The sequence below is a fragment of the Apteryx mantelli genome, chromosome 11 (assembly GCF_036417845.1).
Source record: "Apteryx mantelli isolate bAptMan1 chromosome 11, bAptMan1.hap1, whole genome shotgun sequence".
Taxonomy (NCBI): Eukaryota; Metazoa; Chordata; class Aves; order Apterygiformes; family Apterygidae; genus Apteryx; species Apteryx mantelli.
The window spans coordinates 8,942,379-8,964,850 of record NC_089988.1 but is presented as its reverse complement, the minus strand read 5'-3'; the positions used below and the strand labels follow the sequence as shown (position 1 = coordinate 8,964,850).

Genomic DNA, 22,472 nt, shown 5'->3' with positions numbered 1-22,472 from the left:
GAAAATGTCTTTCAATGTGATTTGAGCAAGGTGTTTGACACTGTCTCCCACAATATCCTTGTGGAATACAATTCAGAAATTTACCACCTAGATGGGTGGACAACCAGATGACTTGATTAGTGACATGGAAGAGGCAATACTCACTATGCTTGCTGAGGACAAAAAAACTGCAGGGGACCCCAGCCATATGCTTGAGGGCTGCTATTCAGAGGGCCCTGGACAGGCAGGAGGAATGGGCTGTCAGTACATGGAGTCCAGGGCATGAGCCACCTCCTCTGCATCCAGACCTCTGCCAGAGGAGAGGGGCATCTCTCCTGCCACAGGCCCATTTCATGCTGCCTGACAAGGGGGCTGAGAGTGATTGCCCTGCAATGTCGTTGTCTGTGAGGCAGCATGCCCAACTGGGTAAGCTGAAGGCTTTCCTAAGTCCCCCTCTGTCTCTTCCTCCTTGTCTCCTTCGGAACCAGGATCATGGTGTTGCTCCTTGTTTCCCCTCCTGTCCATGCTGCTCCTCTTCTTGCTCTTGGGACAATTTCTTTACACTGCCAGATGGGATAAGAAGCGTGATGCTTTCTTGTATCTGAAAATTTCAAACAAGGAGGAACTGATCAGGGATGGGATAGTAAGCGTCACCCTTCTCTACTGTGACCATGAAAATGTGGATTTCCAGATCCTGAGGAGAGTGAGGAAGGGCAGTAGCAGAATACAGAGCCTGGACTTCAGAGGAGCAGACTTTGGCCTCTTCAGGGGACTGGTGGGAGAACCCGTGGGAGGCAGCTGTCAAGGGCCCAGGAGCTCAGGAAAGCCAGCAGGTCTTTAAGGACAGCACATGTAAAGCCCAAGGATGGACCAACCTGATACTCAGTAAAACTAGCAGATATCTCAGGGGACCCACTTGGCTAAACAGGGACCTCGCACCTTAGCTCCAGCGCGATAGGGCAGCGTAGAGAAGGGGGAAGAAGAGAGAGGCAAAGGAGGCATTTAGAAATATTGTCCAGGGTCATAGGCTTGGTGTTAGGGAAGGAAAAGCTCCCCTGGCACTGACACTTGCAGGGCATGTCAAGGGCATGAAGATGAGTTGCTACTGCTTCCATAAGAATGAACGAATAGAAAGGAAAATGTGGCCTCACTGCTAAATGGGACAGGGAATCTTGTAGCAGCAGCTGCAGATAGGTCTGAGCAACTCAACCCCTTACTAGCTTCCGTTTCCATGAGCAAGGTCTTCTGGGCTGTTGTGCCTTGAGTCAGGACTCCAGAGGAGAAGAGCAGCCACCAGTGGACGAGGTTTGTGAGGGATTACTTGTGAGAACTCAGATGATACAAGTCAAGGGGGTTGGATGGGCTGCAGCCAGGGATACTGTGAGAGCTGACTGCTGTCCCTGCAGGGCCACTCGCTATCATCTTTGAAAGGTTGTGGAGATGGGGTGAAGTCCCAATGACTGCAGAAAGGCAATTGTTACATCCATCTTCCAAGAAGGCCACAAGGGCAACCTGGGGAGCTGCAGGCAGTTCAGCCTCACTTTGGTGAGGAGTGAGTCATGCAGCGAACCCTCTCAGATCACATTTCTGGGCACATGAAGGAGAAGCAGGTGCCTGGGAACAGTTAGCATGCATTTACCAAGGAGACACATCCACCAATAGCAGCAGGACTTTCTCTTTTCAGGGCTTTTCTCCTCAGTTCCACACTGTCCTGCCTTGCTCCAATGTGTGTGTATGGTCTCAGTGCTCTTGTAACATGGTGGTAGTAGGTTTGTGCTTCCCTGTGCATTCCTGTGAGCTCAGGCAGGACCAGGCATTGGGTGCATTTAGGCCAGACCTGGCTTGCACAAGAACACTGCTATAATAAAAGGGGATCCCCTCCATCACATGCCTGAAGTCTGGCCTTTCTTCAGAAGCCAGAGTCAAAACTACGTCCAAAGATATTGCACCATGAAAGGGTCTGCTGCTCTGCTTGTGAACTCCATGAGATGCGGGGGACAAGCTCAGAGTCTCCATGTGATCTGTTGGGGACTGAGGGCTGGATCCTGGTTTCATCTCTCAGTGACCAGTGCTAGTGGAGATGGGGAATGGTCTCTGAATTTTCTGCCCGAGGTGGTCCCACAGGTGATAGTGCTGATGAGAGATGCCCATCCTTCTGGAGGGGAATCTGGAGCTGCCAGGAGACCTCAGGGGATCTCCAGGGACAACATGTGCCTGGTGTGGGCAGTGAGTGGAACCTCTCTAAATGAGGGACAGTCCATGGTGGTGGAGTGACCAGAAGGTAGAGCACTAAATCCAGGTGTGCAGGGGGAAACGAGGGCTCTGCAGTCCCCGGAGAGGCAGTGGGGACCCCAGAGGCCTGGAGAAGGGGCACTGGAGAGTGATTCCTGCACCCTCAATGAAGAATCACAGGCTGGAGCCATGCCTGAGTTATGCTGTGGACATGCCTGTGCCTGGCCCTGTGCCTCTCATGTCTGGACCCGTCCCTGTGCCCATCCTGCTGACCTGACTCCCCATCTCTACCTCAAACCGGTCTCTGCACTACAGTCAAGAAAGCCTTAGAAAGGGATGCTGGGACCTGAGCAGCACCCAGAGAAGGTTTTAGATGCAAAAGATGACCATATATCCACAGCAACACTTGCCTGACAGCCAATGTAAAGCTGTAAGGAGAACTTCACATTTGGAGCCCTACTCAGCTAACAGTGCACGTGGAGTCGTAGCTGGACAAAAAAATGAGGGCAGCCACTTGGGTCTGATTTTACGATGCAGTTAGGAGAGGTACCTCCAGCTCCCTCCAGGACTGCGTTGGAACCTTTCAGGATTGGGCTGAGGTGGGGTTGGCACATCCAGAGGGGTCAGGAGAGGGCAGCTCCCCTCTGCCATGCTGGGGCTGGGGCTGAGTCTGCGACTGGGCACAGTGTTTCCCTGGGGAGATCCCTGAGGAAGGGCTGCGGGGATCCTCCACCTCTGCCCTGGCAGCAGCACCAGCACTCAGGGTGTTGGGGTGGACATGCACAGAGGTTGGAAAGGGGACAGGCTGCCCAGAGGGATCATGGAGACATTTTATATGCATGCAGGGATGGAGTGAGGAAAGCCAGAGCACAGCTGGAGGTGCAGCCAGAGACCTTGGATACGGAAAGGGCTGGTGGATTATTAAATAACTTTTAAAAATTCCCCTGGAGTCTGGAGGGCCCCTATCCAGCCTGACTTGTGCCCCACGTGGGGGGCAGCAAACAGCCGTGCTCCGGGTTCTGCTGGGCTCTGGCACAGAAGAGAGGCCATGCAAGGCTGCCCTTTTCCCCTCTGTCGGGATAGAGAAACCTGCAGGAGGACGCAGCTGGCCATGGACAACCCCACAGCTGGGGTGAGCAGCCAGTGCTGGAAAGGGGTGATGTGAGGGGCTGGTGTGGGATGATGGCCCTGGCGCAGCTTCCCCAGTGTGTCCGTGCAACACAGGGAACAACCTGGGCTCTTCTCTCCTGCATCTGCCATGTCCTGGTGCCTTTCCCAGGACACCTGCATTTGCCCTGCAAGTACACAGCTCTGTGCTCCCACACTGCTGTTCACACACAGTACCTGCCTGCTGGAATTTTTTCCCTCCTGGGCCCTTCCCAGTGCAGCCCAGACCCTCCCCAGCTCTCCCCACCTCCCCTGCCCTCTCCCCAGGTCACCCACCAGAGAAGCCCAGGCTGGCGGTGGCCCCCAGCAGTGCCCACTGCAGGGGGCTTCAGAGCTCTGGGCACTCACACCACAGCCACAGCCCCTCTGAAGGGCACAGCAGGTCCTGGGGGGCAGAGAGGGGTGTCAGCCTCCCCATCAGCATCAGGGCTGGGGGCCAGCAACGTCCCAAGGAAAGGGAGGCTGCTCACTCCATGTCTCCACTGCTCTCGTGACCAGGAGATCCTTAACTTGGACTGCCAGCAGCCCCTCTGGGCAGCCCCTCTCCCCAGGACGGCACAAGAGTCCTGGCCCCGGGGCTCCTCAGGCAGCTCCAGTGACAGGGCAGCCTGCCCCAAGCTGGCACGCACAGAAACAGATTTTCATTTATACTTCCCCACAAGCACACAATGGCACCTTTGTTCTTCTCCAGGGATGTCCCTGTTCTCCAGGGAGCCTTTCCCCAGGTCAGTGTGTCCGTGCTGGCCTGCCCAGCCACTCCTGCATCCCTCCACTGTGTTCCCTGGGCTGGCAGTGCTGCTCTGCAGGGTGAGCAGGCTGTGGGACCCCAGGGTGACTCCACACTGGCCGGGCTGGTCAGGGTAGACCTAGCTGGCCCAGCATCACTGCACCTAACAACTCCCTCCCCAGGTGTCTGTGGCTGTGGAAGATGCTCAGAGCAATCACAAGGCATTTCCAATGGCTCAGGATGGGGTCAGATGTGCCATTAGATCCAGCCATGGTTTTTCATTGTAGGTGACATGAATCGCTCTTGAGGCTGCCTTCCCTGTGCCTGAGGAGTCTCCACTGCCTCTCCTGAGATTGCAGAGTCCTGATTTTGTGCATTCCTCGGTTTGGCCCTTGACTTTGGGTGACCCCACTTGGTTTTGGGAGTCTCCACTCACTGCCTGTCCCAGGAACATGCTGTCCCTGGAAATCCCCTCTCCTCTCCAGGTGGCTCCATATTGCCTTCCAGAAGGATGGGCATCTGTCACCAGCCCTCTAATATTTGAGACAGCCCCCAGCAGACACCTCTTGAGCACTCACCCTCTCCAGGGCCACTGGGCACCCACAAGTGACAGCTGAATCCAGCCCTCATTCCCTCACACATCACCCTATGAGCACAACCTGCTAAGCCCATGGAAAAACCCAGGCACGGCAAAAGGGCCTTTTTGGGTGCAATTCCCTGAGCTCATTCTTGGCTCCAGCTTGGGAAGAAGAGCCCAGTCTACAGGCAGTGTACTGATGAAATCCCCTTTTATTACAGAGATGCTGCAAGGGAGGCCAGCTCTGACACAGTGGTCGGCAGATTTACAGAAAGCCTCCGAGTCAGACAGATGGGGTTTGTGCCTCTGGAGAGGTGGGATGAATTCAAACATTTGTTCACAAATGTGACTATCGCAGACAGAACTCCCAAAGCACAAGAGTTGTCTGAGATAAACTGGGAGTTGGTTGTGAGGAGAGATGGGCAGCTTATTGCTGCTGAACTAGAAGAAGTTGAACCAGTTTCTTCAGTGCGTCCTTGAGTTCCTTGTTCCTCATGCTGTAGATGAGAGGGTTCACTGCTGGAGGCACCACCGCGTACAGAACAGCCACCACCAGATTCAGAGCTGGGGAGGAGAGGGAGGGGGGCTTCAGATGGGCAAAGATGATAGTGCTGGCAAACAGGGAGACCACAGTCAGGTGAGGGAGGCACATGGAAAAGGCTTTGTGCCGGCCCTGCTCAGAGGGGATCCTCAGCACAGCAGTGAAGATCTGCACATAGGACAGCACAATGAAAATGAAACACCCAAAGCCTAAACAGGCGCTAACCACAAGAAGCCCAGCTTCCCTGAGGTAGGTGTCTGAGCAGGAGAGCTTGAGGATCTGCGGAACTTCACAGAAGAACTGGTCCACTGTGTTGCCTTGGCAGAGTGGTATTGAAAATGTGTTAGCAGTGTGCAGGAGAGCACTGAGAAAAGCACTGGCCCAGGCAGCTGCTGCCATTTTGACACAAGCTCTCATGCCCATGATGCTCCCATAGTGGAGGGGTTTGCAGATGGCAACATAGCGGTCATAGGCCATGACAGTGAGGAGAAAATACTCTGCTGAAATTAAGAAAAGGAAGAAAAAGACTTGAGCAGCACATGCCAAATAGGAAATGACCCTGGTGTCCCACAGGGAATTGGCCATGGATTTAGGGACAGTGGTGGAGATGGAGCCAAGGTCGAGAAGGGAGAGGTTGAGGAGGAAGAAGTACATGGGGGTGTGGAGGCGGTGGTTGCAGGCTACAGCTGTGGTGATGAGGCCGTTGCCCAGGAGGGCAGCCAGGTAGATGCCCAGGAAGAGCGAGAAGTGCAAGAGCTGCAGCTCCCGCGTGTCTGCAAATGCCAGGAGGAGGAACTCGTTGAGGGAGCTGCTGTTGGACATTTGCTCCTTTGGGGCACAGGGGGACTGTCTGAGGAAGGAGACACATTGACAAGTTAGGACAGACTTCTCTGAGCAAAAATTTCTCATAACCTCCCCCAAACACACACACATTACCTCTCCCCATCTCAGCAGCAGTGTCACTGAGCTCCATGGCTTGAGCTCTGGTTTGTGCTGGCCAAGTTTGACACAAGGAGTAGGGGCTTTTGCCCATGAGCTCCAGAGGAGTCAACCCTGACCTACAGCACTGTGTAAATGGGAAGAGGGGCGACTAAAATCTATATCCCCAGTTCGAGTCAGACTTCATCCACACATACTGTTGAAGGCATTTTCAGCATCTTCACTCCCACTTCTAAAAAATGTGGGGTCATTAGTAGTTTTAAGGCTTCTCTTGTTTCCTTTATCTGGACCCCATAACCTTGAGAGCAGAGGGCTGTGCTTGCTGGGAGAGGAGAGGAGGCCTTGGAGTTGACAGTTTCCTCTCACACTCTGAGCATGACTCTGCTGCCTGGAGCCGTCCCTGCAGGGAGCTGTTTCTCTGTCCCCACATCTCTCCCCCCTCAGTGCTCACACACCCCATCCCACCCACTGGGTGCTCAGCTCTGCCCTGCAGAAACCTCCCGGGGGCAGGACACTGCCCAGGGCACCTCCGTGTTTGCAGGTGCTATGGAGCAGGGGAGAGAAACCTTGCTGAGGCTGCAAAGGTGATGCTGGTTCTGTCCTTAGGCTGAGGGGTGGATGAAGGCATTTGCTGAGTCCCTCCCAGAACTGCTCCTCTCTCAGTGTCACTGTCTCAGTCCCCTGTCTAAACCTGACAGATCCAATCCCATTACACCCCACCCAAAGAGAATCAGACTGAAAGCACAGACTCATGACAGCTCCTTCCCTTTCATGTATCTGCTGCCTTGACCTTCCTTTTGGAAAGACTCCTCCAGAAATGTCCTGGGAGTGAGCTGGAGCTGTGAGCAGCCCTGACCCACATAGCATCCTCTTGACAGGAGGCTCAAGCTGCCCTGCCGGCGATCTCTCCTCCCACCCAGAGCTTCTGCCGGCAGTGCCATGGAGAGCTCCCCGGGCAGGCTGAGTTCTGACCCTTGCAGGTGGCAGAGTCACTGCCCTGGGCACACAGCACCCTGGGGCGCAGGGACACTGCTCTGAATCACAGCCCTGCGCAGATCTGTGTGCACACCCCAGCTTCACCCCCCTGCAGGATCTGTGGGAGAAGGTAGCAAGATGCCCTGTCCCTGTGACGCTGTGGCAGGGAATCCCTGCTCTGAAGCATCTCCCCCTCCTCTGCAAAGGAGAAGCTGTGAGAGACTTCCTTAAAAATGTAATGGTGAGACTGGAATGATTTCAAGACCTTTCCAGGAACCTCAGTAGCATTGCCCTGCAGCCAGAGACTTACCGTGTCAGGGGCTGTGAAGATTTCCCCCACAAGGAGCTCTCCTCTCTCCTCCCACTCCACACTGCCTTGCACTTCTCTCTGTCATGTCTCATCTGGCGGCAGCAGCAGGCAGTGCCCAGAGCCCTGCTGCTCTTTGCAGAGGAGCTGCTCCTGCACACAGCTGTCTCTGGGCAGTGCTGCCCGGTTGCTATGACCTCCTTCCATCCCATGAGCCTGGCCCGACTCGGGAGCAGAGGCCCAGCTGAAGGCATGAATTTCCCTGTCCCTTGTGCTCCCTCCTCCTGGGAAATGTTCACTGGAATAAACTGAAATAATCACTGATGGTCCCTCTCTAAGCAATACAGAGAGACCAGTTACAGCATTGTAACTTGTTTCATCAGAGGATTGTTATCTACGACAGGTAGAAATGTCCCGCTTTGGAAATCCATCTTCCCATGTCTTAACTGGCAGGACACCTAGAAAGGGCCAAGAAGGAAGCTCATTTTCCCATCCTTCAAGTATTGATTCAGATGAGTTAATCTGGGCATCTCATGCCCATTTAGAAGCCCCTGGGATGCAGTGGGATGCAGATCCCTCCTATGAACTCCACAGATATACAGGCGGTGGGATTCCCCTTGCCAAAACTGGAGTGAGCACAACAGAGGTGTCTGCATGGGAGATCCTGGTCTAAGCTCTGGTTATAATCCCTGGAGATGGAGGGTGGGAGTCAGTTGCTCACACACAAACACCTGGTGACATTGGAAGAGACAGAGGTGGACCAAGGCATGTGCCAGAGTCTGCTTGCTCTGATGGAGCAGCTATGACACCCCCATCCTTCTAGAGCATGAGTTGGGGGCCAGCTGGAGAATTCCCTTGGCCATCTCAAATGACCCTAGATGCCTCCTACTACCAGAGCTCCACTCACCATAAAGCTGAGAAACAGGAAGATCCCAATGTTACAAACAGCTAATGCAATTCAGTGCAGACACTTGATTTAATGACATAGAAATAGGCTGGCAGGGCCATGTCGGATGCCTGGGGTGTCCAGCACATCCACATGTCTCTAGTAGTTCCAACATGGGACCTACAGGAAGCCATGACTTTTTGGAGTGCTTGCTGGGCAAGTGCCCCATGGCACCTTGGGTTCCCTACCTGTGCCCAAACGAATGAATCCCACCACTGCCTTTAGGCACAGTCTGCACTGTCTACATTCAAGCATGCTGCACAAATGGGAGGCACATCACACCAAGGGCTCCACTCTAGTCTCTGCACTTTCAAATCCTTCTAGCTCTCCTCCTCCTGAACCCCTTCTCACCCCCCAGGATGATATGAATAGGGACTGGGCTAATGATTACCTCAGGGTGGCTGGATCACGGAACCAGGGACCTCTTCAGTGGCACCTTGTCCTGCCTGGAGATTGGTTCACCTCTGTCACAGACCCCAAGGTGCTGCAGAGTCAGCTCAGGCAGCCAACCCCTCTCCTGCCATTCCTGCACAGCCCAGCTCTGTTTCTCGCTGGCCTTGGGCACTGCAGGCTTTGCTCTCTCAGTGGGAACCTCCTTTCACCATTACATTGCCACCTGCTATCCAGGCCAGCATGTCACCACTTGCAATCAAAGCCTTTACATGCATATGGTCCTTGATAACATGTTTCCCTGTGACAAATCTTCAGCCGGCACCACAGCTGATGCTGTGCTGCCCAAATGTATGCAAACATATGCAGCCTGGGATGCAGCCAGGAGCAGATGGAGATGCACAAGCTGCCAGAGGAGTGCCACATGGTTGGAATAACTGAGATGTGGTGGGATCATTCGCATGACTGGAGTCCTTCAAAGGCAGGGTGCAAGTTCTTCAGGAGACACCACCAGGGAAGATGAGGAGGGGGATGCCCTGTGTGTGAAGGGGTAGCTTGGATGTATGGAGCTCTTCCATGGGATGGACAAAGGGAGGCAGCTCTGAAGGGCAGAGGAGCTCAGGAAAGCCAGCAGGTCATTAAGCACCTTTCAAGCACAAGAATGCTCCGTAACGTACAGTTTGTAAAATTAGTAGCCATCTCTGGATCACAACTTGGCTAAACAGGGAGCTCCCACGTGAGCTCCAGGGCAATAAGGCAGCATACGGAAAGGGGAAGAAGGGAGAGGCTGCAAAGGAGGCATTTAGAGATATTGTCCAGCAAAGCAGGGATGGTGTTAAGGAAGCCAAAGCTCCTCTGCGATAGATCCACTGGGACAGAGACACTTGCAGGGGATGTCAAGGACAGGAAGAAGAGCTGCTGCTGCTTCAGTGACAGTAAAAGAATGAACAAGGAAATGTGGGCTCACTGCTGAATGGGGCAGAGGGTCTAGTAAAAGCAGATGTAGATAGGTCTGGGGAAGTGAAGTCCTTCCTGGCTTCAGTCTTCACCAGCAAGGTCTCCTGAGCTGTTGTGCCTAGAGTCAGGACTGCTGAAGAAAAAAACTCGCAGTGCCTAAGTCTTGAGTGAGGGATGACTTGCAAGAACTCAACCCAGAGAAGTCTAAGGGATTGGATGGCTGGCATCCAGGGATGTTGAGAGAGCTGGCTGCTGTGACAGCAAGGCTGCTCTCTATCATCTTTGAAAGGTTATGGAGATCGGGGATGGGGGTGTGTGTGGTCCCAATGACCACAAGAAGGAATATGTTGTGCCCATCTTCAAAAAAAGGCACCCAGGACAGACCAGGGAGCTGCAGGCCATTCAGCCTCACATTGGTGAGGAGTGTGTCATTGAGCCAGTCCTCTCAGATCACAGTTCTGAGCACATGTGACAGAAGGTGTCTGGGAACAGTCGGCATGGCGTTACACAAGGTAAATCATTCCTGACCCACCTGATTGCCTTCTGTGATAAAAGACCAGTACTTGTGGAGGAGAGGAGAGTAGTGGCTGTCCTGTAGGCATCCAGATGGGCAAAAAACCTGCTTGGATGATCGAGCTTAGAGGGTTTTCATGAATGGGTCATACTTTACCAGGAAGCCAGGTAAAGGTGGGGTATGCAGGGGACTATACTCCACATTCTGTCCTGTTTGAAAGGCTCATCAGTGGGGCAGAACAGCCCATGCATCAGGACAGGCAGAAACCTGACAGGCAGAGGAGGGACCCCAAGGAGAAGGAGAAGGCCCTGGACCTCACGGGAATGCCATATGAGTGCATGGTGCGTGCTCACCACAAATGAGGCCAGCTGCATACAGGGCTGCGTTAACAAGAGCCTGGCCACCCAGGCCAGGGCAGTTCTTATCCCCCTTGACTCAGCGCTGGCGTGGCAATGTCTGCAATAGTGTGTCCCAGTGTGGTACGCCCAGTGTTGTAGGAATGGGGAACAACTGGAGAGGGTGCAGAGGAGGTCTGCCCAGATGGGTTTGGGGGCCTGAAGCACATGGCCAGTATGGAGAGGTTGAGGGACCTGGGCTTCTTTAGCCTGCTGAAGTGGAGGCTAAAGCCCATACAATAGTCACCTGTGACTGCTTGTGACAGGGTGGTTTCAGAGATGAGGGAACTTTTCTTGGTAGTGGGAAAAAGCATGAGAAGGGGAAAGAACCACAGACTGCATCTTGAGAGGTTCAGACTGCACTTCAGGTAAAAGGAACATCACTCGTAGGTAGTGCTGTGGTGCAACTGGACACCCAGAGGAGCTCCGTGATCAGTCCCGGGCTTTGTGTTTCAAGGAGCCACCAACAAGGACGGAAGGATTTCAGTAAAGGTGGGGAGACAGTGCAGTGAGAGGAAGGTGCGGAAGCAGCTTGGGTGTGTACACGCTGCAGGGAAAGAGGTGCAGGTTTGGGACAGCTTAGGACAGCCTGTGTTGTAGACGACTGAGGGCACTGGCCAGGCTGAAAGCCTCTAAAAGAACGGAGGTCTTTTTCCCTTTCCCTATGGCTGGTGCATCTGCCACCAAGGCCTCTACTTTTGGATGGCCGAATTTGCACAAATCTCAACATAGTTGTGTTACCATGGTCTTTTAAAGGAGTCCCTAAAACATCTCACTACACATCCTTTTCATTCCCTCCACGGTCAACGAAGTGACTTCATTTTGGGGGACAACAAGGAGGAGTCTGATCTCACCCCAGGCCACTCCCCGTCAGTGCAGACATCTTTGGCTAATCCAGTTCTCCAGACTTCCCTTTCCAGTCTACCAAGGGAAAAAGGTTGTCCAGCCCTTTTCTCCTAGAGGATTTGGGTTGGGAGGGACCACTGGAGATCTCCAGGACCATGATCTCCTCTGAGCTGGGCTAACTTGAAAGTTAGATCAGGTTGGTAGGTGCTTTCTCCAGGAGAGTTTTCAAAGATTTCTTGTCCCCTGTCCCAGTGCTACTCAAGTACCATGGTTATTTCTTTATTTATCCTTCAACTCATTTGAAATTTCCCTTACTGCATCTTCTCCTTGTTGTCTCTTGTCCTTTCCTCCCCTTGGCCCCCAGTCAGACCACCCTACCAACTTTGACTGAGGACAATCACAGCCTCACCTCCAAGCACAGCCTTGTTGGGATCTCCTGGGACTATGCAGGTCTGCCATGGTGGCCAGCTGCAAGCAGAGCTATGTGCTGCAGATCTCTACATGGTCTCAGACGAGAACGTGTGGAGACATAATATGACCCAGGGCAGAGGCTGTGGGCCAGTGCCAGGGCAGAGCTGGGATCAGCAGGCATGAGAAGAGAAGACCTCCAGCAGCTCCTCTCAAACCTGGGCAGGGAATGATGCACCTGGCAGTGCTCCTGAGAGAGGACAGTGACACAGAATGGGGGATACTGCGAGCTGCAGTGCTGGGCACTGACCATCTGTGCTGGGTCTGGGAGTCCTGGCAGGTGGTGCTGGTGCCTGTAGCCCTTGAGAAACCCCTGATCCTGCTAGCAGCAGCGAGTCCCTTCCATAACCGTCGAGAGCTTCTGGAGTGTCGTGGCACCCATTTGCACCTCATCCCTCCACTGGCCCAGCCCTGATGCCCTGCACGTGGCCCCACGGTCCCACTGTGAAGGCACGGCACAGGACAGTGTGCGTTCTGGGGTGGGGAAATATCCCCCAGCATGGGCCCCAGGACAGCCCTTGAAGCCCTGTCCCCCTCGGCCCTCCTGCCTGGCAGCCTCCCAGCAGTCCCCAACCCCTGCCCAGCTCTGTACCTGTTCGCCCCAGCGTTAGCAGAATGCCGTGCTCTATGGTCTAATGAGGTCTGAGCCCACAGAGAGGCCAGGCAGGGCTGGACATTGCCTCCACACACATACTGAGGCTGGACAGGCAGACGGAGCTGGTCACATTAAAAGATCACACCTCACCAGGACCATGGGGAATGGCCGGTGCTGGAAATAGCTGGTACGAGATGCTGGGTGTATGAGGAATTTCCTGGGGCAGTTTCTCCTCCCTGTTCATGCAGCAACAAGCTGGGCTGCATCTTTGTTCTGACAGACCCTGTTTGAGTCCCGCCATGGTAGGAGGATGGTCTACAGGCCCAGGAGATCGCCCCAGGACTTCTGCATGCTCCCTGCCAGCCCTGCAGAGGACCCAGCAGAGGGCTCATCCTCCCAGGGATCACAGCTGGACATCCAGTCCTCCAGCTGGCGAGGGAGCCTTGTCTGGCAGGATGACTATTGGGGTAAGGATCAGCATGCAGGTTGGGCAAGATTGTCTCAAGGAAATGTGCTGAGGACATGGCAAAAGGGAGAGCAGCTTTGGAGAAAGAGGACAGCCTTCAGGCACTGCACCTGCAAGAACCTACTTCATTACAAAGATACTGTGAAGGAGTCAGCTCTGACCCAGTGTTAGACACAACTTTATATGGGCACCAGGTGAGACAGCGCAGTCTCAGTGAAGGTGGAAGGAATCCAACCATTTGTGTAGCAACATGGTGATAAATAATAATAACAACAGTAATAGTAGTAATGATACAAACTAAGTGAACAAACAAAGCTCAGTCCTGGTACGGGACACAGGGGGAGTCATTTGTGGAGAGCAATGGCAATGTTACCACTGCTGAAAAATGTCCATGAAATCACTTTCCTCAGGGCATCTTTCAGCTCCTTGTTCCGCATGCTGTAGATGAGCGGGTTCATTGTTGGAGGCACCACTGAGTACAGAACAGTCACCACCAGATCCAGAGCTGGGGAGGAGAGGGAGGGGGGCTTCAGGTAGGCAAACATGACAGTGCTGACACACAGGGAGACCACAGCCAGGTGTGGGATGCACGTGGAAAAGGCTTTGCGCCGGCCCTGCTCAGAGGGAATCCTCAGCACAACAGTGAAGATCTGCACATAGGACAGCACAATGAGAAGAAAGCACAAAAAAACTAAACAAAGACTAAACAGAATGAGGCCAATTTCCCTGAGGTAGGAGTCTGAGCAGGAGAGCTTGAGGATCTGGGGGATTTCACAGAAGAACTGGTCCACTGTGTTGCCTTGGCAGAGCTGTATTGAAAATGTGTTAGCAGTGTGCAGGACAGCATTGACAAAACTACTGGCCCAGGCAGCTGCTGCCATTTTGGCACAAGCTGTGCTGCCCATGATGGTCCCATAGTGCAGGGGTCTGCAGATGGCAACGTAGCGATCATAGGCCATGACTGTGAGAACAGAATATTCTCCTCCTAACAAGAAGACAAATAAAAATACTTGTGCAGCACATCCTGAGTAGGAAATGGCCCTGGTGTCCCACAGGGAATTGGCCATGGATTTGGGGACAGTTGTGGAGACAATGCCAAGGTCAAGGAGGGAGAGGTTGAGGAGGAAGAAGTACATGGGGGTGTGGAGGCGGTGGTCACAGGCTACGGCTGTGATGAGGAGGCCATTGCCCAGGAGGGCAGCCAGGTAGATGCCCAGGAAGAGTGAGAAGTGCAAGAGCTGCAGCTCCCGTGTGTCCGCAAATGCCAGGAGGAGGAACTCGTTCAGGGAGCTGCTGTTGGACATTTTGCTATCTCCGGGCATGGGGGACTGTGCAAAGGAGAAAAGACATTGAGAAGTTAGCAGAGACTTTTCAAGCCAAGAAACCCCCAGATGTTGCAGTTCTCTGTTTGAGCTGGAGGATGATCACACTCATATTTTGTCCTAGAAAGAAACCAGCCCCTGCTGAGAGCACACGAGTCCAGTTTCAAAGTGCACAGCTCCAAATTTCTCACCCTTTCTCCGGACACCTGACGGAGCTCTCCACATGACCCTTCTAGCCAAGGACACACAGGGCTCTTTTCAGATGCCCACATACAGCTTCCCACCACCATCTCCATACTCTCAGCATCTCTGCACCTTCCTCATGGGTCTCTCTGATATTACAGTGATGCCATGAGACAGCTGTGCCTTTCTAGAGGGCATCACACAGTCTGCCAGGATGCTATAAAGAAACAGTCAAAGGACCATTAGGACTGGAGATGGGCTCTCCTTAAGGGAGAGTCAGCTCATTTCCCAGCCCCATGGACTGCATTTCCTGGAGCTCCAAAAGTCGGAACGGAGCTGGGGCAACCTCATTCCCATGCAGACCCCTCTGCTGTACAACTTGTGGCATCAATGTCTGAACTGCAGCTGAACGCCCCCTCCCGCCCCCCCTCCCACCAAAACCAGAGAGCACGAGAACAAGAAGAGGAGCAGCATGAACAGGAGGGGAAACAAGGAGCAACACCATGATCCTGCTGCCAAGGGAGGCAAGAAGATAGAGACAGATGGGAACTCAGGAAAGCCTTCACCTTACCAGCTAGGCATGCCGCCTCGCAGGCAGTGGCATCGCAGGGCAGTCACTCTCAGTCCCTTCGTCAGGCACCTCTCCTCTGCCCGAGGGCTGGCTGCAGAGAAGGCAGCTCATGCCCTGGACCCCATGGCTGTCAGGGCAGAGGCTCTGCTGCGTGGGAGAGGAGACACAGGGAGCTTGCTCAGAGGAAGGTGTCTGCATCAGAGGGACTGACCACTGACCATGACTTGCCCAAATCCATCACAGAATCACAGAATCACAGAATCACTGAGGTTGGAAGGGACCTCTGGAGATCATCTAGTCCAACCCCCCTGCTCAAGCAGGGTCACCTAGAGCACATTGCACAGGATTGCATCCAGGCGTGTTTTGAATATCTCCAGAGAAGGAGACTCCACCACCTCTCGGGGCAACCTGTTCCAGTGCTCTGTCACCCTCACAGTGAAAAAGTTTTTCCTCATGTTCAGATGGAAGTGTCTGTGTTTCAGTTTGTGCCCGTTGCCTCGCGTCCTGTCGCTCAGCACCACTGAAAAGAGTCTGGCCCCATCCTCTCGACACCCTCCCTTCAGATACTTGTACACATTGATAAGATCCCCTCTCAGCCTTCTCTTCTCCAGGCTAAACAGGCCCAGCTCTCGCAGCCTTTCCTCATAAGAGAGATGCTCCAGTCCCCTAATCATCTTTGTGGCCCTTCGCTGGACTTGCTCCAGTAGTGCCACATCCCTCTTGTACTGGGGAGCCCAGAACTGGACGCAGTACTCTAGATGTGGCCTCACCAGGGCTGAGTAGAGGGGGAGAATCACTTCCCTCGACCTGCTGGCAACACTCTTTCTGATGCAGCCCAGGATACCATTGGCCTTCTTGGCCACAAGGGCACATTGCTGCCTCATGCTTAACTTGGTGTCCACCAGCACTCCCAGGTCCTTCTCAGCAGAGCTGCTTTCCAGCAGGTCAACCCCCAACCTGTACTGCTGCATGGGGTTATTCCTCCCCAGGTGCAGGACCCTGCACTTCCCTTTGTTGAATTTCATGAGGTTCCTCTCTGCCCACCTCTCCAGCCTGTCCAAGTCTCTTTGAATGGCAGCACAGCCCTCTGGTGTATCAGCCACTCCTCCCAGTTTTGTATCGTCAGCAAACTTGCTGAGGGTGCACTCTGTGCCTTCATCCAGGTCATTGATGAAGAAGTTGAACAAGACTGGACCCAGTCCTGACCCCTGGGTGACACCGCTAGCTACAGGCCTCCAACTAGACTCTGTGCCGCTGATCACAACTCTCTGAGCTCTGCCATTCAGCCAGTTCTCAATCCACCTCACTGTCCACTCATCTAACCCACACTTCCTGAGCTTCCCTATGAGGATGCTATGGGAGACAGTGTCAAAAGCCTTGCTGAAGTCTAGGTAGACAACATCCACTGCTCTCCCCTCATCTACCCAGCCAGTCATCCCAGTATAGAAGGCTATCAGATTGGTTAGGCATGATTTCCCCTTGGTGAAGCCATGCTGACTACTCCTGATCACCTTCTTTTCCTCCACATGCGTGGAGATGGCTTCCAGGATGAGCTGCTCCATCACCTTTCCAGGGATGGAGGTGAGGCTGACTGGCCTGTAGTTCCCTGGGTCCTCCTTCTTGCCCTTTTTGAAGACTGGGGTGACATTGGCTTTCTTCCAGTCCTCGGGCACCTCTCCTCTTCTCCAGAACCTTTCAAAGATGATGGAGAGTGGCTTAGCAATGACATCCGCCAGCTCCCTCAGCACTCGTGGGTGCATCCCATCAGGGCCCATGGATTTGTGGGTGTCCAGTTTGCTTAAATGATCTCTAACCCACTCCTCCTCCACCAAGGGAAAGTCTTCCTTCCTCCAGACTTTCTCTCTTGCCTCCAGGATCTGGGGTTCCTGAGGGCTGGCCTGAGCAGGAAAGACTGAAGCAAAGAAGGCATTCAGTAACTCTGCCTTCTCTGCATCCTTCGTCACCAGGGCACCCACCCCATTCAGCAAAGGGCCAACATTTTCCCTAGTCTTCCTCTTACTGCTGATGTATTTGAAGAAGCCCTTCTTGCTGTCCTTGACATCTCTAGCCAGATTTAATTCCAAACGGGCCTTAGCCTTCCTCGTTACAAACATAAGCAGCCTGGGGTACAGCCGGGAGCAGATGGAGATGCACAAGCTGTGAGAGGACTGCCACATGGTTGGAATAACTGAGGTGTGGTGGGATCACTTGCATGACTGGAGTCCTTCAAAGGCAGGGTGCAAGTTCTTCAGGAGAGACCACCAGGGAAGATGAGGAGGGAAATAACCTGTGTGTGAAGGGGTAGCTTGGATGTACAGAGCTCTTCCATGGGATGGACAAAGGGAGGCAGCTCTGAAGGGCAGAGGAGCTCAGGAAAGCCAGCAGGTCATTAAGCACCTTTCAAGCACAAGAATGCTCCGTAACGTACAGTTTGTAAAATTAGTAGCCATCTCTGGATCGCAACTTGGCTAAACAGGGAGCTCCCACGTGAGCTCCAGGGCAATAAGGCAGCATACGGAAAGGGGAAGAAGGGAAAGGCTGCAAAGGAGGAATTTAGAGATATTGTCCAGCAAAGTAGGGATGGTGTTAAGGAAGCCAAAGCTCCTCTGCGATAGATCCACTGGGACAGAGACACTTGCAGGGGATGTGAAGGACAGGAAGAAGAGCTGCTGCTGCTTCAGTGACAGTAAAAGAATGAACAAGGAAATGTGGGCTCACTGCTGAATGGGGCAGAGGGTCTAGTAAAAGCAGATGTAGATGGGTCTGGGGAACTCAAGTCCTTCCTGGCTTCAGTCTTCACCAGCAAGGTCTCCTGAGCTGTTGTGCCTAGAGTCAGGACTGCTGAGGAGAAAAGCAACCTGCAGTGCCTAAGTCTCAATTGAGGAATGACTTGCAAGAACTCAACCCCTACAAGTCTATGGGATTGCATGGCTGGCATTCATGGACATTGAGAGGGCTGGCTGCTGTGACAGCAAGGCTGCTCTCTATCATCTTTGAAAGGTTGTGGAGATCAGGGGAGGTCCCAACGAACAGCAGAAGGAATATGTTGTGCTCATCTTCAAAAGCAGCCACAACGACAACCTGGGGAGCTGCAGGTCATTCAGCCTCACGTTGATGAGGAGTGTGTCATGGAGCTGTACTTGTGGAGGAGAGGAGAGTAGTGGATGTCCAGTAGACATCCAGGTGGGCAAAAAGCTGGTTGGATGATGGAGCTCAGAGTGTTTTCATGAATGGATCATGTTTTACCAGGAAGCCAGGTAAAGGTGGGGTATGCAGGGGACTATACTCCACATTCTGTCCTGTTTGAAAGGCTCATCAGTGGGGCAGAACAGCCTGTGCATCAGGACAGGCAGAAACCTGACAGGCAGAGGAGGGACCCCAAGGAGAAGGAGAAGGCCCTGGACCTCACGGGAATGCCATATGAGTGCATGGTGCGTGCTCACCACAAATGAGGCCAGCTGCATACAGGGCTGCGTTAACAAGAGCCTGGCCACCCAGGCCAGGGCAGTTCTTATCCCCCTTGACTCAGCGCTGGCGTGGCAATGTCTGCAATAGTGTGTCCCAGTGTGGTACGCCCAGTGTTGTAGGAATGGGGAACAACTGGAGAGGGTGCAGAGGAGGTCTGCCCAGATGGGTTTGGGGGCCTGAAGCACATGGCCAGTATGGAGAGGTTGAGGGACCTGGGCTTCTTTAGCCTGCTGAAGTGGAGGCTAAAGCCCATACAATAGTCACCTGTGACTGCTTGTGACAGGGTGGTTTCAGAGATGAGGGAACTTTTCTTGGTAGTGGGAAAAAGCATGAGAAGGGGAAAGAACCACAGACTGCATCTTGAGAGGTTCAGACTGCACTTCAGGTAAAAGGAACGTCACTTGTAGGGTAGTGCTGTGGTGCAACTGGACACCCAGAGGAACTCTGATCAGTCCCAGGCTTTGTGTTTCAAGGAGCCACCAACAAGGACGGAAGGATTTCAGTAAAGGTGGGGAGATCGTGCAGTGAGAGCAAGGTGCGGAAGCAGCTTGGGTGTGTACACGCTGCAGGGAAAGAGGTGCAGGTTTGGGACAGCTTAGGACAGCCTGTGTTGTAGACGACTGAGGGCACTGGCCAGGCTGAAAGCCTCTAAAAGAACGGAGGTCTTTTTCCCTTTCCCTATGGCTGGTGCATCTGCCACCAAGGCCTCTACTTTTGGATGGCCGAATTTGCACAAATCTCAACATAGTTGTGTTACCATGGTCTTTTAAAGGAGTCCCTAAAACATCTCACTACACATCCTTTTCATTCCCTCCACGGTCAACGAAGTGACTTCATTTTGGGGGACAACAAGGAGGAGTCTGATCTCACCCCAGGCCACTCCCCGTCAGTGCAGACATCTTTGGCTAATCCAGTTCTCCAGACTTCCCTTTCCAGTCTACCAAGGGAAAAAGGTTGTCCAGCCCCTTCCTCCTAGAGGATTTGGGTTGGGAAGGACCACTAGAGATCTCCAGGACCAAGATCTCTGAGCTGGGCTAACTTGACAGTTAGATCAGGTTGGTAGGTGCTTTCTCCAGGAGAGTTTTCAAAGATTTCCTGTCCCCTGCCCCAGTGCTACTCAACTACCATGGTTATTTCTTTATTTATCCTTCAACTCATTTGAAATTTCCCTTACTGCATCTTCTGCTTGTTGTCTCTTGTCCTTTCCTCCCCTTGGCCCCCACCCAGACCATCCCACCAACTTTGACTGAGGACAATCACAGCCTCATCTCCAAGCACAGCCTTACTGCGATCTCCTGGGACCACATAGGCAGGCCAAAGTGGCCAGCTCTAAGCGTAGCCACATGCTGTGGGTCCCTACATGGTCTCAGAGGAGAACATATGGAGACATAACATGACCCAGGGCAGAACCTGTGGGTCGCCACCAGGGCAGAGCTGGGATCAGTAGGCGTGAGAAAAGCAGACCTCCAGCAGCTCCTCCCCACACCTGGGCAGGCAGTGGGTGCACCCAGCAGTGCTCCTGAGAGAGGACGGTGAAACAGGACGGGGGGCACAGTGCAGTGCTGAGCACCAACCATCTGTGCTCGGTCTGGGAGTCCTGGCAGGTGGTGCTGGTGGTAGTAGCCCTCGAGAAACCCCCAACCCTGCTAGCAGCAGTGAGTCCCCTCCATGACTGTCGGGAGCTTCTGGAGTGTCGTGGCTCCCATCAGCACTCAGGCCTCCACTGGTCCAGCCCCGCTGTCCTGCACGTGTCCCCACAACCCCACTGTGCAGGAATCGCACAGGACAGGGTGCATTCTGGGGTGGGGAAACATACCCCCAGCATGGTCCCCATGATAGCCCTTGCTGCCACTTTGCCCGTAGCCCTCCTGCCTGGCAGCCTCTCACCAGTCCCCAGACCCTGCCCAGCCCTGATCTTGTCCCCTGGGGTAGCAGAAGTCCATGCTCTGGGGTCTGCTGAGGTCTGAGCTTGCAGAGGCCAGGCAGGGCTGGACATTGCCTCCACACACGTGCTGAGCCCAGGAGGCAGATGGAGCTGGTCACATTAAGAGATCACCCCTCACTGGGACCATGGGGAATGGGCAGTGCTGGAAATAGCTGGTGTGAGAGGCTGGGTGTGCGAGGAGTTTCCTGGGGCAGTTTCTCCTTTCTGTTCATGCAGCAACAAGCTGGGCTGCATCTTTGCACTGAGGCACCCTGCTTGAGGGCCCCCATGGGGGAGGAGGATCTACAGGCCCAGTAGATGACCCCAGGACCTCTGCATGCTCCCTGCCAGCCCTGCAGAGGACCAAGCAGAGGGCTTGTCCTCCCAGGGCTCACAGTGGGACTTCCAGTCCTCCAGCTGGGCATGAAGCCTTGTCTGGGGGGGACTTCTGGGGTAAGGACCAGTGTGCAGGGTGGGCGAGGTTGTCCGAAGGAAACATGCTGGGGACAGGGTGCGAGGGACAGCAGGTTTGGTGGAAGAGACATCCTTCAAGGACTGCACTGGGTAGAACCTACTTTATTACAGAGATACTGTGAGGGAGTCAGCCCTGACCCAGTGTTGGACACAACTTTATATGGGCACCAGGTGAGACAGAGCAGTCTCACTGAAAGTGGAATGAATCCAAGCATTTCTGTAGCAACATGGTGACAAATAATAATAACAACAGTAATAATAGTAATGATAAAAATAAAGTGAACAGACAAAGCTCAGTCCTGGTACGGGACGCAGGGGGAGTCATTTGTGGAGAGCAATGGCAATGTTACTACTGCTGAAAATTGTCCATGAAATCACTCTCCTCAGGGCATCTTTGAGCTCCTTGTTCCTCATGCTGTAGATGAGAGGGTTCAGAGTTGGAGGCACCACCGCATATAGAACAGCTACCACCAGATCCAGAGCTGGGGAGGAGAGGGAGGGGGGCTTCAGGTAGGCAAACATGTCAGTGCTGACAAACAGGGAGAACACAGCCAGGTGAGGGAGGCATGTGGAAAAGGCTTTGTGTCGTCCCTGCTCAGAGGGCATCCTCAGCACAACTGTGAAGATCTGCACGTAGGACAGCACAATGAAAATGAAACACCCAAAAGCTAAACAGGCACTAACCACAAGAAGCCCAACTTCCCCGAGGTAGGAGTCTGAGCAGGAGAGCCTGAGGATCTGGGGGATTTCACAGAAGAACTGGTCCACTGTGTTGCCTTGGCAGAGTGGTATGGAAAATGTGTTAGCAGTGTGAAGCACAGAATACAGAAAACCACTGGCCCAGACAGCTGCTGCCATTTTGACACAAGCTCTGCTGCCCATGATGGTCCCGTAGTGCAGGGGTCTGCAGATGGCAACATAGCGGTCATAGGCCATGACTGTGAGAAGACAATATTCTCCTCCTAACAAGAGGGCAACCAGAAAGACTTGAGCAGCACATCCTGAGTAGGAAATGGCCCTGGTGTCCCACAGGGAATTGGCCATGGATTTGGGGACAGTGATGGAGACAGTGCCAAGGTCGAGGAGGGAGAGGTTGAGGAGGAAGAAGTACATGGGGGTGTGGAGGCGGTGGTCGCAGGCTACAGCTGTGATGATGAGGCCGTTGCCCAGGAGGGCAGCCAGGTAGATGCCCAGGAAGAGTGAGAAGTGCAAGAGCTGCAGCTCCCGCGTGTCCGCAAATGCCAGGAGGAGGAACTCGTTGAGGGAGCTGATGTTGGACATTTGCTTCCTCAGGGCTTAGTGGGCTGTGCAAAGGAGAAAAGACATTGAGAAATTAGGAGAGACTTTTCAAGCCAAGAAATCCCCAGATGTTGCAGGTCTCATACAACCCCCCACATTGCCTCTCTCTTTAATGAGAGGATCTTTGTGCAGCTCCCGTGCTGGAGCTCTCCTTTGTCCTGCCTGAGTGTGCTGTGAGGAGCAGGGACGTCTGTCCATGGGCTCCACAGG

At 53.7% G+C, this 22,472-nt stretch overlaps 1 protein-coding gene across 1 annotated transcript; it reads right to left on the bottom strand.

The window, feature by feature from the left end:
* Positions 1-469: 469 nt before the first annotated feature.
* Positions 470-22,244, bottom strand: LOC136992962 (olfactory receptor 14A16-like). The gene is made up of 2 exons (XM_067302981.1): positions 21,342-22,244; positions 470-580 (listed from the first exon to the last, which is right to left on the bottom strand). Exons 1-2 carry the CDS (start codon positions 22,242-22,244, stop codon positions 470-472), a joined length of 1,014 nt encoding a protein of 337 aa, XP_067159082.1.
* Positions 22,245-22,472: the final 228 nt, after the last annotated feature.